Source organism: Caloenas nicobarica, chromosome 27, assembly GCF_036013445.1.
Source record: "Caloenas nicobarica isolate bCalNic1 chromosome 27, bCalNic1.hap1, whole genome shotgun sequence".
In the NCBI taxonomy this organism is placed as follows: Eukaryota; Metazoa; Chordata; class Aves; order Columbiformes; family Columbidae; genus Caloenas; species Caloenas nicobarica.
In genome coordinates, this window is record NC_088271.1 from 2,943,456 (window position 1) to 2,957,808 (window position 14,353).

The following is a 14,353-nucleotide window of genomic DNA, read 5'->3' on the forward strand; positions in this document are numbered from 1 at the left end:
GAATGGTGGCGAAACTGGAGGCGTCTAAATGCTGCTGCAGCACGGCCGAAAATTCCAGCTCAGGTTCAAAGAAAATCTCATGAAGTGTGGGCTCGATCTCTGAAATAATTTTCCCGATGTTTGAAAAATACATGTGCACTTTAAAGCTGATTATAGCCTGTTGTAGAAGAATTTAGACGCTGGTTATTGAGGCTGTACAGCTGGTGATAGAGCGACTGCCGAGCTGGTTTATTAAAACCTTTAACCCTGAATTTTATTTTTTCAGTTTGACAGCTGCAACTTGGTGCACCAGTAGTTTTTCCTGGGTGATTAATATCAGAGTAGGGCAAAGCTGGTGCCTTGGAAACTTTACTCCAAGATCTGGGGAGTGGAAATACCCAGCGTGAACGCGAATTAACGCGCTTACGTGATCAGAATGACTTTCTTTGTACCTTTTTTGGGTTTTTTTGCTGCAAGAGGTTCCTGTTGTTTGTCGAATACCGCAAATACACACCAGAGTAGTGCTATTTTGCATGATGCAACTTAAAAGTATTATTATGAGGCCCTAAATGTAAATCCTAGTGGACCAATAATACAGTGCCAGTTCCTGTTCTAATCCTCCATTTCCTGGACCCAAAGGGACTTGCTGCTGAAAGAAGGCGGCTGTTCCTGTAAAGTGTTGCTTTTATGGTGCTAATGAGTGGGAGAACTTATTCCTCAACATCTGAACTTGAGTTTGGCCCGTTTTCAGTGCGCTTGCTTTTGGAATTTTCTCATTAAGTCAGTTTTAGCGGGGTTGAGGCAAACTCAGCAGAAATCAGTTTAAATGCTGTCTTGCTTATTAAGCTGTATTTCAAGCGGTAGCTAGAATATATATATATATCCTATACACTTTAAAGTTCAATGCCAGTTTTTACTAGTCTGTATATGGATCATTTTTCCAAGGTTGTGATTTGTTTGATGTAATAATTGCATGACCAGGTCAAGAGAAAAGAGGTGAACCTGCCAGAAAATAAGTTCTATCCTGCGGTGTATCTGATAGCTCAGCCCACCATGAGCAGCATCAGTCCAAGGTGTTACCTCCACTCATGGAGAAATACAAAAATCACAGGGAGGCAAGAAAGAGAGAAGAAATTACCATTTATATTTTCCCGTAGTAGATTCTTCTTTGTAGATTTTGCCCGACATCGAAGCTGTAAGTGCCTGAAGGACCCACTTTGACAGCACCTTCAAGCAGTACGAATTTGAGCCCGCAAAAAGGCTCTTTGCGGGAAGATCCGAATTACCACCCATCGGCTTGTCGAGCACCAGGTTTGAACAGCCCCCAATTCTGTTTTTCAGGAAACTCTGCCAGCCCCAGAACAGCAGTGGTTTCCAAGGAGAAGCACCTTCCCTGAGCCCACCTAAAGACACCGTGAACTCCAGCTCTCCTCCCCAGGTGGGTGACCCCTCTCCGAGGATCCGGGGAGCTCAGAAACCCCAAATCGGTTCCATCTGCTCGCCGTGGAGTCGGGGCTGAGCCGTTCAGCCTGTCTGCACGCTGTAATCGCCTGCTGCTGGAGGCTCTTAGGTCAATAGGTGGTTGGGTTTATTTTTTTTCCCCATTTTTATTAAGTTAAGAGTCTAATTCCAGGTTTCCTCAGCATCTGTTTCTCCTCTGGATGTGGTTCAGTGAGGGCCTATAGGGAGGATCTCTGACAGCGTGTCTCAGGTTTAGTCTTAAGGGCTCTATTTTTTTCGGCAGTGCCTACAATCCCTCTTGGAGTTCCTGGGAGAACGAGCTTGTGTTTTACTCATTACTAATAATTGACTGGAACGAAGCAGTAATAAGTAGCTCCTGAACACGGCCGAGTTATTAAAAACCTTGACCTTTTGCAACCTAATTGCCGTGACAGATCAGGGGCAGGTTGGTCTGCTCTTTGATTTGTCGAGATGCCAGCGTGTGGAGCTGTGAAAAGCACGTTTCGGCTGGTTTTTCCGTGACAATAAACTGCGAAGGAGCCGCGTTTGCTTGTGCGTTAAGCAGAGTGTGTCCCCACACCTCTTGGGATCTCTGAGCGCACACGTTTCTTGCTCACGTTGTGCAACGCCAGCTTCGTTTCTCCACCGTGGGTCAGCCCAGACAAGTTGAGTATTTATTCTCCTCCTGCCAATGGAATGTGTAATGCCTACTTGTCTGGACAGACGCACTGAGGATTAGTGGCAAAGAATATTAGCAGGTAAAGAAATTATGTGCTTTCTGGCAGGGAATGGGAGGCGATTCGCTATTGAGAACAAGAACCGTGCAACTCGTTTGCCAGGTAACTAATTCCAAATCCTCTCCTGCTCTGCTGTGAGCATGATCCTGGTGAATGAAGAGTGATCCCCTTCATTGGAGTTCGCTTGGAAAGACACGATGCTGTGAAGAGGCTGGTCTTGTGTTTTTTCTTAACCTGATTCTGAAAATAGGTTGAAAAGTCACTTTGCTTCTGGCCGTACATATTTTGAAAGACAGAAAGGTCTGCAGGGGATGTTTCTGGTCTCTTGAGATGACCCCATCAAAAATTTGAGTTGTCGATTCGTTTGGATCTAGAAAAGCAACAGAGGCAACCAAACGTGGAATATAAATGTCTAATGTAGGTTGTGACAGACAGCAAACCACAGGCAGCTTTTTGTTGTAAGCCATTGGTTTTTTGATACTCTATAGCTGTAGTTTCTATTTAGAGAAGGGGATGCCTGCTGATGGTTGCAGTCCCAGCAGAGGACTGGGGTTCAGTAGGCTGGAACGCCAAATATTTTGGGAAAGTTTGGTTGTGGAATGAAGGTTGGCCTGGGAATTCTGAGGAAGCGTGGCAGAGGAGGTACCTCATAGTCAAGAGACGTGATGTTGGTGAAGCTGGTGTTCGGTTTTGAAGGAAGGTGAGAAGGTGGCAGCGCTGGTTTGAGACCCGGAGCCGAAGCTGATGCGGCTCCTTCTTTTGGGAGATGGACACGGCTGTGTTCTGCTGAGGAGGCAGCCGGGGATGTTGTAAAGCCGGTTCGACGCCCTGGCCTTGCCCCTTGAGCTCTGCAAGCTGCTCCTCTTCCTAACAGCCCTGACAGCTGAAAGGATTCCTGGCTTTGAGACCCCTGGGGTTAGAAAAAAAAAATAGAACTTTGGGGGAAAAGGCACAAATTGGTGGGTCTCTGGCAAAGCAGCTGTACATCCAGCTGCACGTCTGTGACGGCCCAAAATTTCCATTTGCAAACGCATCACAGTCCTGCCAGCAACATGAAGAAAAGGATAAAATATCCAAAAGAAACAACTGGAGATGTCACTTGGTTTCCGCTGGACGCTAAATAATCTTTGCTCAGAGTTTCTGCGGGCACCAGGGGTGGCCAGGGGAATTTGGGCTGGCTCAGGCTGGGCTGAGCCCAAGCCTGGCTCTACCTTGAGCTCTTCTTTGCATCTCCAAGCCCTGCCCGTGACCGTCCAGGGAGGGCTGGTGGGGGCATCTGGGAATCCCTACGCTTATTTAAGGAAGGGGCATTGAGGTTGTGTTTGCCTGTGTGACGTGGCTTCTAGAACTGCTGCAAACGTCCTCTTTTTGCCTTAAATTCTGAGAACAGTTAACGCTTTCTGACCTCTTCTGGGAAATGCCTCTTTCTCGACAAGGGGAAGGGCTGGTGTTGCAGGGGTGAAGTTGTTGACCGCAGAGTTGGTAAAAAATCAGTTTGGAATAAAATGCAGAACTTGTGCTTGGCTGTCTGGAGCAGGGAGGTATTCACATCTCTCCTTTTCAAGGACTTTGAGGGGCTCTAAACATCACACCATGACCAGAAGAGAGAACAGATGTTTTGATGGTTGTTTCTGTTCTCTGACAAGTGTCTGCAAGCGGGGAAGGTGAAGGTTTTGCTCCGAAAGGGCTCGGTTTGGGATAAGATGCGGTGGGAGCAGGTTGTGTGGCCTGAGGATGAACAGTGCAGGAGGTCCAGACTTGCTGGTGGGGCGGTGGGTTTCTCCAAGCTCTCCCACCAAACCACAGGCTCCGAGTGGCCGTTGGGATTGTTGGGAAACGATTTGGGATGGAGCAGCTTCTGGAGGTTGTGTCCTCTGAGCTGGGACACTCGCTGGCAGCTCTCCTGGGCAGCAAAGCTCTTTTTCTGGGGATATTCCCTCGTTCTTTGGTATCGCACCACCACCTAGTGGTAACAGCATCCAAAACTCTGCCCTCAAGACTTCCGAGATTATTTAATTTTTTTTTTTCCCCACTCTTTCCTCCCCTAGAAACGATCTCAACCTCTGGAGTTCATCGATCCCCTGGCCAACAAAAAGCCCAGGATTTCTCATTTGGCTCACAGAACTCAACCCACCTTCAACGGGAAATTGAACTCCTCCAACGGGAAGGATGCTCCTGCCCCCGCGCTGCCGCCGGCGCTGCCGGAGTCGGTGAGTTCCAGCTCCAACCTGCCGGTGCTGGAGCTGCCGAGGCCGCACGATCCCCTGTGCGATGTCAGCAACGACCTGACGCACAACGGCAGAGACTCTGAGAACGCGGAGCCGGCCGACAGACTGAGCCACCCTTTGTCAACAGACTGTCCGCAGACGAGCAAGCACAATTGCAGCTCGTATGTAAAAACCAAGAAAAAGTCCAAAAAGCACAAAGACAAGGAGAAGGAGAGGAAGGAGAAGAAAAATGAAGAGAAGTGCAAAGAGGAGAAGCAGGACTGTGAAGTAATAAAAAATGCTGACTTAGTTAGTGTTCCCCAGGAGCAGGTCACAGGTACGTAAGGCCCGACACGTCCTCCTGTACGGAGATAATATTGTTATCGGCTCTGTACGATTTCTGCTCTAAATTCATTTGAGGAAAGAGGTTGCGTGTCTACTTGCAGAGACCGTGTGGTTCACGAAATAATATCGCTGTCCCTACCTACAAATCAACAAACGCGCTTCCTCTCAAAAGAGGATATCAGGTTTTTCTTGTTTAACCTTTCACGCTGTTGTGAGCTGCCGCAGACCATGTCGTGTTTCTCCTTGTTAAATTAAAAGCCGGATTAATATATGGGGATGAAAGGCAGACATCAAGATGTGTTGGGAAAAGCAGTGCTACTTGATTACTTACAGCTCTTCTGCTGGCGTTTGGTGTTGTGCTGACTGTTGTATTGATTTTTAACTCGGTAATGAAAAGTTACAAAAGCTTTTTGATATTGGATACAAAAGAAATGATAAGTCCTGTGATAAATGTTGCTAGAGCAGCACACAGCCGGCTCTTTCAGGCTGAGCTCTTCTTTCTTCAGGCTGAAAGACCTTCCTTGTTGTGTCCCACTGTTCCTCCCAATTTCTTTAAGGACTGACAACTGCGAATCTGTTACCCGTTGAGATGCGATTACAATATTTTCCATTAAATCAGTATATTTCTAAGTCAGTTCTACATACTCTTAGAGAACATACGTTGGATAATCCCATCCATTCCCTCGCCTGCTGTCTTCGTGTTTTCTGCAGGTTCGTCACAACTCCCCAGCAGCCTCCGGGAATATTGCAGTTGTATTGTTAAATTTCTTTTTGCATCTGTCTTGTTTCCTTTGCCCTGTTGCTATTTTCTGAGCTCCTCTTCATGAAAATCATCCAGTTTTGGCTCAAAAAGGACAGTAACTTGAAATGGAAACTAATTAGTGGAATTCTTGGAGAGGGAGAGCTTCACCGGGCATTTGGGTTAATGTGATACTAGTTCTCACCTTCCCCACGCTTTTCGTAGCACCTGCAAAATGCATTTTGATCGCTCACCCGTGATTTTCGATGACAGTCCGTTCTGATCACTGCATGGCACTGCAGAACCACACTCTCCAGATACTTCTGCTTCCATCTCTTGTGTCAATTCTCACTTTTTCTCTAAATGTTGTTTTCCTTCCCCATGTAGTTTGTCTTAAATGGCAGCGGATACACGCATTCTTTATCTAGATGTGCTTTTTTGCCAGTGTTTCTTATACCAAAATGCTCTGAATTCTTTCGTTGCGAAGTCGCTGACCCTTTACCACCTTTCCTGCTTTGCTTTAGAAGCAGTTTTAACGACTGGCTTTTAGTTAATTAGTAGGAGCCGGGTTCCGTTCCTGATGCCCCACTGATGTATGCGAGGTAACGAATCCGAGCGGACATGGCAATAATTACAACCAGGATGCGGTCGGTGCAGCTCGCGGCTCCCTTGGGATCTTTTCCTTCTCTTCATGTGGATAACATGAGCCTAATCCTGCTCCTTTTGTCCCAACAAACCCCCTTGTGCTGCGGGGAAGCAGTTTTCCCCTTGGAAGTTTCTTCAGGAGGGATTTTGGGATCATTTAGCACGTCAGTAGGTGGCACTCATAGGCAAAATAGACCTTTTTTTTTTCCCCTCTTTTCTCCTTCCCCAATCTCCCTTCCCCACGTTCCGCATCATTCGTGCCGGTGCTCAGGTAAGGGCAAAAGCAGAATTGTCTGCAAACATCTGCACGAGGAATTGAAGCTGGGAAGGTTTATATTGATACTGTTTTTTCTGCCATTCTTCCATTCTGCTTTCCATGGAAGTTCAGGGAAAAATAAATTTAAAAAAATATATATAAATATATATAATTAGGTTATTGCTGTTACATCGCTGTGTTTATTACTTGGACATTTCATGCTCCCGACAGTTTGTCTGGGGTAATAACTGTAAATAGGTGAGTGTGGGGACAAACCTTTCCTGTGGACCTGGGGCAGTCGGGGTTCTGCTTGTGCTGAGGATCACGCTTGGGAAGCAGAAACACGTTTTCACAAAGCGGATGAGTTAAGTCCTTTGCAGCCGCCTTCACTCTCCTCTTATTTTGCTGCCTTCTTGTGGATGCAGTTGACTTTCTGATTAGAGCTTTAATACACAGTTTGTAAGAAATATCCCTTTCCAAACCTGTATCCAACCACTTTCTCCATCCCAACTAACACCACGAGGTCAGTTTAGGTTTGTTTTGGGATATTTCAGACTCGTGTTCAGAATCTCGTTCCTCCCAAGGTCTTCAGTCCCTTCGCTTAAACTCCTCAACGTTCTTATTTGAGCTTGATTCATGTTTCTTCAGCCTCCCAGAGCAGAGGGTGCTTTGCTTTTCTGCAGGGAAAAAGCTGAATTCCTTACAAACCTCTCCCATGTGCCCTGGAAGGATCCAGAACATTAAGAGTAAGAATCTATATAGTGTAGAATCGGGGAAAAAAAACCTGCACGCTTTGCTCAGCTCTCTGTTCTGCTCATCTGGACTCGTACATTTGTTTTGCAGTTTAGTGGTGGTGATATCAGTGTTATCCCTCCCTGCCGGCAGTGTTTATAAACCAGATAAATTAAGATTTTTTTTTTTTTTGCTGCTTGGTGCATTGGCTGATGTTGATACTGTTTTGCTGACAGACAAATATTAGAGAAGCCTTGAAGTTTCAACCACCTTATTGTGGATGTTCTATCTCTGTCAGTTCAAAGCCAAACAAATCCTTTAGAATTCGATAAACCGTATATTGCAGATAAGTTTATGAATTTGAAGTTTAATTGCATAAAGCCTTAAAGTTGAAGGATGTCTGTAAACAAGTTTTTATTTTTTCAGGTTTAAATGGAACATGCAATAATTCTAGCGTACCAACATCAACTTCAGAAATGCCAGATTATTTATTGTAAGTATGTTTATCAGTTCCTTCATCACTTTGGGATCATGTTGCAAGCTAAAAATCACAATGTACTGGGGATTTTTGTTGGACTTTACTGTTACTCAGTGTAAACTTGTAAGGTGGGTTTTAAAAAAAAAGAGTAAATCCAACTTTGCAGATAGTTCCGGAGACTAAACTAAGGTCTGTTCTTCCTTCTGGGGTTCAAGGTTATCTTCCTATAAACCAGTTCTTAAAGCACTTCAAGAAACACGGTGTATCTTGGGGGGTTTGAAAGGATTAAGCGTCTCCGTGTTACTGTTGGAAACCTGGAGAAGAAATTATCTGCTTTAATGTCGTGGAAGACAGGGCAAGAAAGGATTTTGAGAGGTTAGCTAATTCTTCCCGGTCAGAGCCAAGATCATCTGCATAAACCAGCAAAATACTCCTGGTGGGGAGGTTATAACCCGTGGGTTAGGATGCGAGTTGTTTCACCTCTTGACTTTTTAATCAGATCCCCTTGAGGTTAATTAAGCAATAAACTCGTCTGCGGAAGCACAAAAAGCCCTGCGCAGAAAGCCAAAAATCTGCATAAAGCCAAAGCTGTTGTAAAACAAAGCTCCGCGATAGCGAAGCAGCGTCGCTGGGGGTGACGTTCCCAGCCTGGGGTTTAGTGCCATCCGATCTGGTTTGGCTGCGATCACACGGGAGGAGGAGGAGGAGGAAGGAGCCTCCACTCTGGCTCCACAGGAGTCAATGGAGTTGACTGGAGGATACACAGGGTTCGCGTACGGTTACAAAACTGTGGTTTGCTGGGCTGTACAAACCACACAAACCGCTTCCCCTTGGCGTTCCCAGTACCATTCAGAAGAATGCGGATGGCTGAGGGATTCTTTTTTTTTTTTTTTTCTTACAATGGATGCGCTGATCCCTCCTATGGAGGGTTCCTGCAGCTCCTTGGTCCATCTCCAAAGGAATCCTGCAAGGTTTATGAACTCCTGCAAGGTTTATGAACTCCTGCAAGGTCTGTCGTCCCAATTCTTGGTACGATCTGACTGTTTCGATGGTCAGCTCCTTAAATTCTAAGAGCTGTCGCTGCCGTTTTGATCATAGACACACGTTTCATACCAGGGAGGACAACTTCCTTATCTCACAGCAGCGTATCCTGTGTAGGTGCTTATTTATACCAACCCCGAGCAAAGACTCAGTTCTTGAAGGCTAGACCACATTTTGGTTAACAGAGGGAAAGTTTTTCCATTAATTTGATACCTAAATTAGCTTCTACGTGTTCACACACTGAGCTGGTGCTGCTGCAGGCAGAGTGAGGTGGCAAAGTAGAGTCATCACCTCCAAAAAGATGAGTTTTGCCATCAGAGAGGACCGGCTGCTGGGCTTTCTGCAAAACATCGGGTTTAACGGCTCTGTGTTGAGCTGAGTAACTTTTGAAGGGCCTCAAAGGTGTATCTGTTAACCGTGAGCTCTTTACTGTGCTCACTTCACGTTGGGTATCTTGTGGAAATACAGTCAGAGCCTGTTCAACGTGGTTTCTTGTGCATTTGCCACATAATCGTGCTGCGAGCGTTTTGCAGCGACAGCTGAACGCTCCTCGTGTGCCTTTAAGGGCTCTTGAACGCTGCGAGCGTCGTATTCCTGCTGTTCCAAGGTCTGGCACAGATGCAGAACTCCGTGTTCCGCGGGACAGCGGGAGTCAGAAGCCGCAGCCGCACTATCTGAGCGTCCCCTCCACCCTCCGCTGCTCCCAGGCTTCGCTGGACCTGCGTGTTCCGCCCTATCTGGTGTAGATAGGAAATTCTGGGAGCAAACCCTGTCCTGTTTTACACAGAGGTCAAGGCAACAATCCTGTTAACTCTGTGTTACTATAGCGCAAATCATCAGAGTCTGGGTTTATTCTCAAATGCAATCACCTGGTAGACTTACCAATCCTGCTTTTGGCATTGCAGCATTCGTGCTCTCTGGAGAGAAGACTTACTAAACCGATAAACTAAATTGTTCTCCCTCCAGAAAATATGCAGCCATTTCCTCCTCGGAGCAGCGTCAGAGTTACAAAAACGACTTCAACGCCGAATACAACGAGTACAGAGACTTGCACGCTCGGATAGAGAGGATAACCCGACGGTTTACGCAGTTAGACGCCAAGCTGAAGCAGCTTTTGCAGGGCTCTGAAGAATATAAGGTAGAAACAGAAACAGATCATCTCTTTTTTTTTTTTTTTTTTTTTTTTTTTGAAAAGCCACTTCTGCAAGTCGCAATGCCGCGACTCGTTATTTTAATGGCTCGGCGTGCGGGGCTGTTTGGGATGGGGTTGATGTCTAAAACGTGCTGCCCAGAGCTGGGGGATGCAGAAACGTCCGCGGAGCTGACGGCTTTGTAGGCTGTTCTTAAAACAGCTCCGTGTTGTTTCGTTTTCAAGCCGCAGCGCACATCATGGGACTTGTTGACAAGGAAAGGCCTCAGTGAGACAATTGGCGTCTTGAGCCAAAAGCTGCTGGAAGCTATTAGTGTATCCCAGCCAGAAAACTCATATTTGCACATATGGTTGTGTATCAGGGCTGGAAGGGGAGTTAGTACGGGGTCATCTGTTCCTCTGGAATCTTTGATCTTAATAATGTAGCATTATTCGACTTGTCAGACTGATTTTAAAAGAGCTTTAACTATTCATTATCTTGAGAAAGTCTCATTGAGTGGAATAAAGAGATTTTTACAGAGCACCTATTGTACTAAGTGCTGTTTCCTTCCTCAAACATCCTTCCCCTCTCTCTGAGAAATTCAGCTATTCCTTGCTGAATTATTTTATATCGCGGGGGGAAAAATTAGTCTGAGTTGTGGAGGAAACGTCGATTATCCTGCCGGATACTTCTCGTGGCTGGGGAATTGGGCCTGATCCTCCCAGTGCTTCTGGTGTCAGCACCAGTAAAGTTGTGGAACTGGTGGGGGCTGGAGCCATCAGATGTCATGGGGAAAGTCACGGAGAGAGTAGATTTTTGTCAGTATTTGAAGGAAATATGTATATTGAGCCATCAGTAAAGACTTGCCTGCTGTGGTAGGTCGCAGGACTCTTGCTGCTTTTGAAAATAATAAGCTATCTTTTCCTTTTTAGACCATCCATGATCAAATTTTACAGGAATATCGGAAAATTAAAAAGGTAAGTAACAATGGCTGGCCACAAAAAAAGGCTTTTGGGTGGGTTCCCCTAGTGACTGAAAGAGATGGGGACGTGCCAAGTGACAAACCCAGTCTCTGAAGCTTTCCAGCAGATCTTTGTTCAGCTCGAGCTTGTCCAAAAAATGATCCCTGCCTGGATCGGAGAGGGTTTGGGGGGGGTTGAAACTGTCCCTTGGACCCTGGGGAGCATAAAATGTGTTAAATTGGCACCTTTATCCCGTCAAGTGACAGAAAAGTTGATATTTTAGATGCACAGGCTGAGTGATTACAGGATGCTCCAGGTTTTGGGGTCTACGGGTGTATTTGGGCTGATTTGAGTGCAATTTCTAGCACATCGTGCCCTGTGGGGCTGTTTGCTGTGCGGGGCACGCAGAATGTTTTGCATTTCCGTGTGTATATATAAAGGAACAGCTGTTGACCGGAGGGATTTATGGCTTTGCTGGATGAGGTAGAAATGCTGGGGCACCATACACCAGGGCGAGGATTTGGGTTTTTTTATTTAAACCTACGAATATGACCCCGAGCTTTGCCGTCCCTGAGAGATGTAGGAGCTTTTTGAAGATTCTGTGTGTGTTACAAGTTCATCTTTTATTTTAAAGCTCCCAGACCTGCACGGTTTGGTGCTGACGCAGGGCAGGTGATGCCTGTTGGAGGCCAAGGCCTGGCCCAGCTGTGCCTAGTTAGGCTGAGCTTTGCTCCAGGTGCACTCGTTTCCCTGGAATGACTCTCCTCATATTGACAAAAAGTCTTTTTGTTCTTTACCTTGTTTGGCCAGAGTGGGTCCATTTTTAATTCCTCAGCCATATATTTACGCTCTGAGGTCCAGCAGCCTTGTCTGGGTTCAGCGTAGGTGTCACCCCGTCCTGAAGAATCACCTCCCGTCACTGCATTTCCATTTCTTTTCTTTACAGACTAACCCCAATTACAGCCAAGAGAAGAACCGCTGCGAATACCTCCACAACAAACTGGCTCACATTAAAAAACTGATAGCAGAGTACGACCAACAGCAGTTCTAGCTGGCGCTAATCCGGACTGGGTAGGGAGAAAAAAACAAAAATTAAAAAAAAAAAAAAAATCACCTGGACGTTACGTTCCCTTTTATACAAGTAGATTCTTTTCAGAGACGAGCATTAATTCCTCGCGGTTGAAGAACTTGGGGATTATTTATGATGCCGAATCTGTCGTGTCCGCATCTGAGCCGGGTCGTGAGCCCAGCGCCTGGCACGGTCCTCTCAAGTTTTAGCCTCTCTGAATGTCGGAATGTAACAAATAAGAAAAAAAAAAAAACACAAAACAACAAAAAAAAAACAACAAAAAAAAACCAAAACAAAAACAAAAAAAGACTAAAACACACACACAAAAAATCTTGCTTATTTGAAGCCAGCGTTTGACACTTAAGGGAAGATTTAAGCGAACGAAGCTCCCAAAGGTTAAGAATCGGTAGTTTTTCATGGATTAAAGTTTGACATGAAGTGTAATTGCCCCTGGCCCGGGTTACAAATTGTCCTTCAAATGGTGAGGAACTGGAATGCTGCTCGGTTACCTCCTTCTCTGGCACCTGCGCCGCTCGTGTGCATCTCAAATACGCTCGTCCCCCGAGTCCCCGTGGCTGCTCCTGCTTCTTTTCTCTCTCTCTCATCTCCGGCGTTTGCTTTTCTGCGGGTGGTTGTGGCAGGAGAGGGGATCAGCCCCGGGATCTGCGCTCGTGTGCCTTGTGCAAGCGCTGAGATGGATCCTTCGTGGAAAAAAAAAAAAAAAAAAATGTAAAAAAAAAAGAAAAGAAAAAGAAAAAGCAAAAAAAAAAGAAAAGAAAAAAACCCTTTTTGTTTTGTTTTGAGTAAAAGTTTTGCAGCAGCCTCTCCAGCACGCGCGGTCCCGCCTGCGTTTAAATCCTTCACATACCGATGCTGGGAAGATCGAGACCTGCCTGTCTTTTGACTTTTATAATTTTATATATATATATATATATATATATACACACACCAAGGCAGCCAATTTTATTAATCGCTAATGAGACTATGGTGTATTTTTGTATTTAAAAAGAAAAAAAGAAAAAAGAGCATCTTTTTCTAAAACTGTGCCTCCCTTTTCCTTTTAGGCCAAGTGTTTCAGAACCTTTCCTGTCTTATAACCGCAGTATTACCGATGGGGCAGTTACCCAGAAACGTTATTTTATTACCTGTACTGACCCAGAAGAGAGGAGGGGAGGGGGCGGGGGACGTGATGCTTTTCTTCTTCTGTTTTTATGTTTTGTTTTGGGTGATCTTTTTCGTGTTATTTCCAAAGAAGCAGCAGCAGCAAATGGTTCTTGGAACAGGCGCCCGAGCGTGAGAGGAGCGAGGTGGCATTTTCCCATGCGGGTCCTTCCCCTCTTGTGCTTTATCTCGCCAGCTTCTCCAGTCTTTCTTCTTTTTTCTTTTTTTTCCTTTTTTTTTTTCTTTTTTATTTAATTTGGACTTGAAGGGAACATTTTTCGAGTATGGCCAGGGTGTGAGAAACACGCCAAAAAGCACAAAGGTGTCCTTTAACTCTGCTATTTCTTTCTCTCCCCTTTCAATCCTGCCAGCCTGTGTGATTTGACTTCTCGCTTCCGTTTATCCCAAACTAGAGGATTCGTTTCTGTGGCGTCTCCTTCCCCCTGAAGAGCCTTTCACCCTTTGAAGGAGCGGAATGGCAGAGTTAAGGAGGGAAAGAGTTCTTACATGAGGAGTATTTTTATTTTTTTCCACCCCCAAAAAAATAAGTGGGTCCATCTGCTGTATTTAAAAAAAAGAATTTAATAATAATTCCATTCTGGCTAGATTGGTTTTGCTGCGTTGTCTGGCCAGGGCCACCGCTTTGCTTTGTCGCTTTGTGTCGCGTCGCTCGGTCCCGTCTCTTCTTCCCCAAGCGAAGACGAGAGGTCGGGGAGCGATTTGTGTCCGCGTACCCGCCGCGCCGCTCCCGAAAATTCAGCCAGGAATCGTTGAGCAGGAGCTAAAGGCAACGAGCTCGTGTCCGTAGAAGTTTGTCCCCCCTTTTTTTGGTGGGTGCGGGAGGTTCCCGAGCGGCTGCGACGTCTGAGCTCCTGGCGCTCCATCCCAAAACGCTCCCGTCGCCGGCGTTTGTGCCGCGGAGCGGACGTCACCGGGGACACCGGGAGCACCGCAGCGCTGGGATTTGTCACCATGAAACCCTCTCGACGCCGGATCCGCGAGCGGCGTCACCAGCCGGTGGGTCACAGGGATTTATTTTGGCATTTTTTGGGGGGGACAAAGCTGGATTTCGCGAACTTTGACCGCGGCGCACGAGGAGCCCGAAACTCGGAAGAGGCAGCAGCTACAAACCCAGGATGAGTAAATTCTTCCATGGAAACACTTCTCCTGATCCTTAATATTTTGAATTGGGGTATTTTTTGTTGTTGTTGTTGTTGCTTTGGGGAGGGAGGGGGATAGAGATGGATCTCAATCTTTATACATCTGCTATAAGATATTTTTGCAAACAGAGTTGTATACAAAGATGTATTGTGTACATTTACATGTATATTCTGGAACTTCTAAAAATTTGAATATAAAAAACCTGAAAATATTTAATGAATATCCAAACTGTGAGACCCAATTAGCATTC

General features: G+C 45.8%; 2 protein-coding genes across 2 annotated transcripts in view; one reads left to right on the forward strand and one right to left on the reverse strand.

Moving 5' to 3' along the window:
• The window catches only part of ELL (elongation factor for RNA polymerase II), a 48,846-nt gene extending 36,351 nt beyond the window's left edge, over nt 1-12,495 (forward strand). The window contains exons 7-12 of the mRNA XM_065652726.1: nt 1,321-1,417; nt 4,226-4,721; nt 7,528-7,594; nt 9,587-9,758; nt 10,683-10,727; nt 11,659-12,495. Coding sequence (XP_065508798.1) covers nt 1,321-1,417; nt 4,226-4,721; nt 7,528-7,594; nt 9,587-9,758; nt 10,683-10,727; nt 11,659-11,763 — 982 coding nt within the window. The 3' untranslated portion in view covers nt 11,764-12,495. The remainder of the gene's footprint in view (nt 1-1,320; nt 1,418-4,225; nt 4,722-7,527; nt 7,595-9,586; nt 9,759-10,682; nt 10,728-11,658) is intronic.
• REX1BD (required for excision 1-B domain containing) overlaps nt 1-14,353 on the reverse strand; it is a 133,390-nt gene that overhangs the window by 49,486 nt on the left and 69,551 nt on the right. The gene's annotated exons all lie outside the window — the stretch shown is intronic.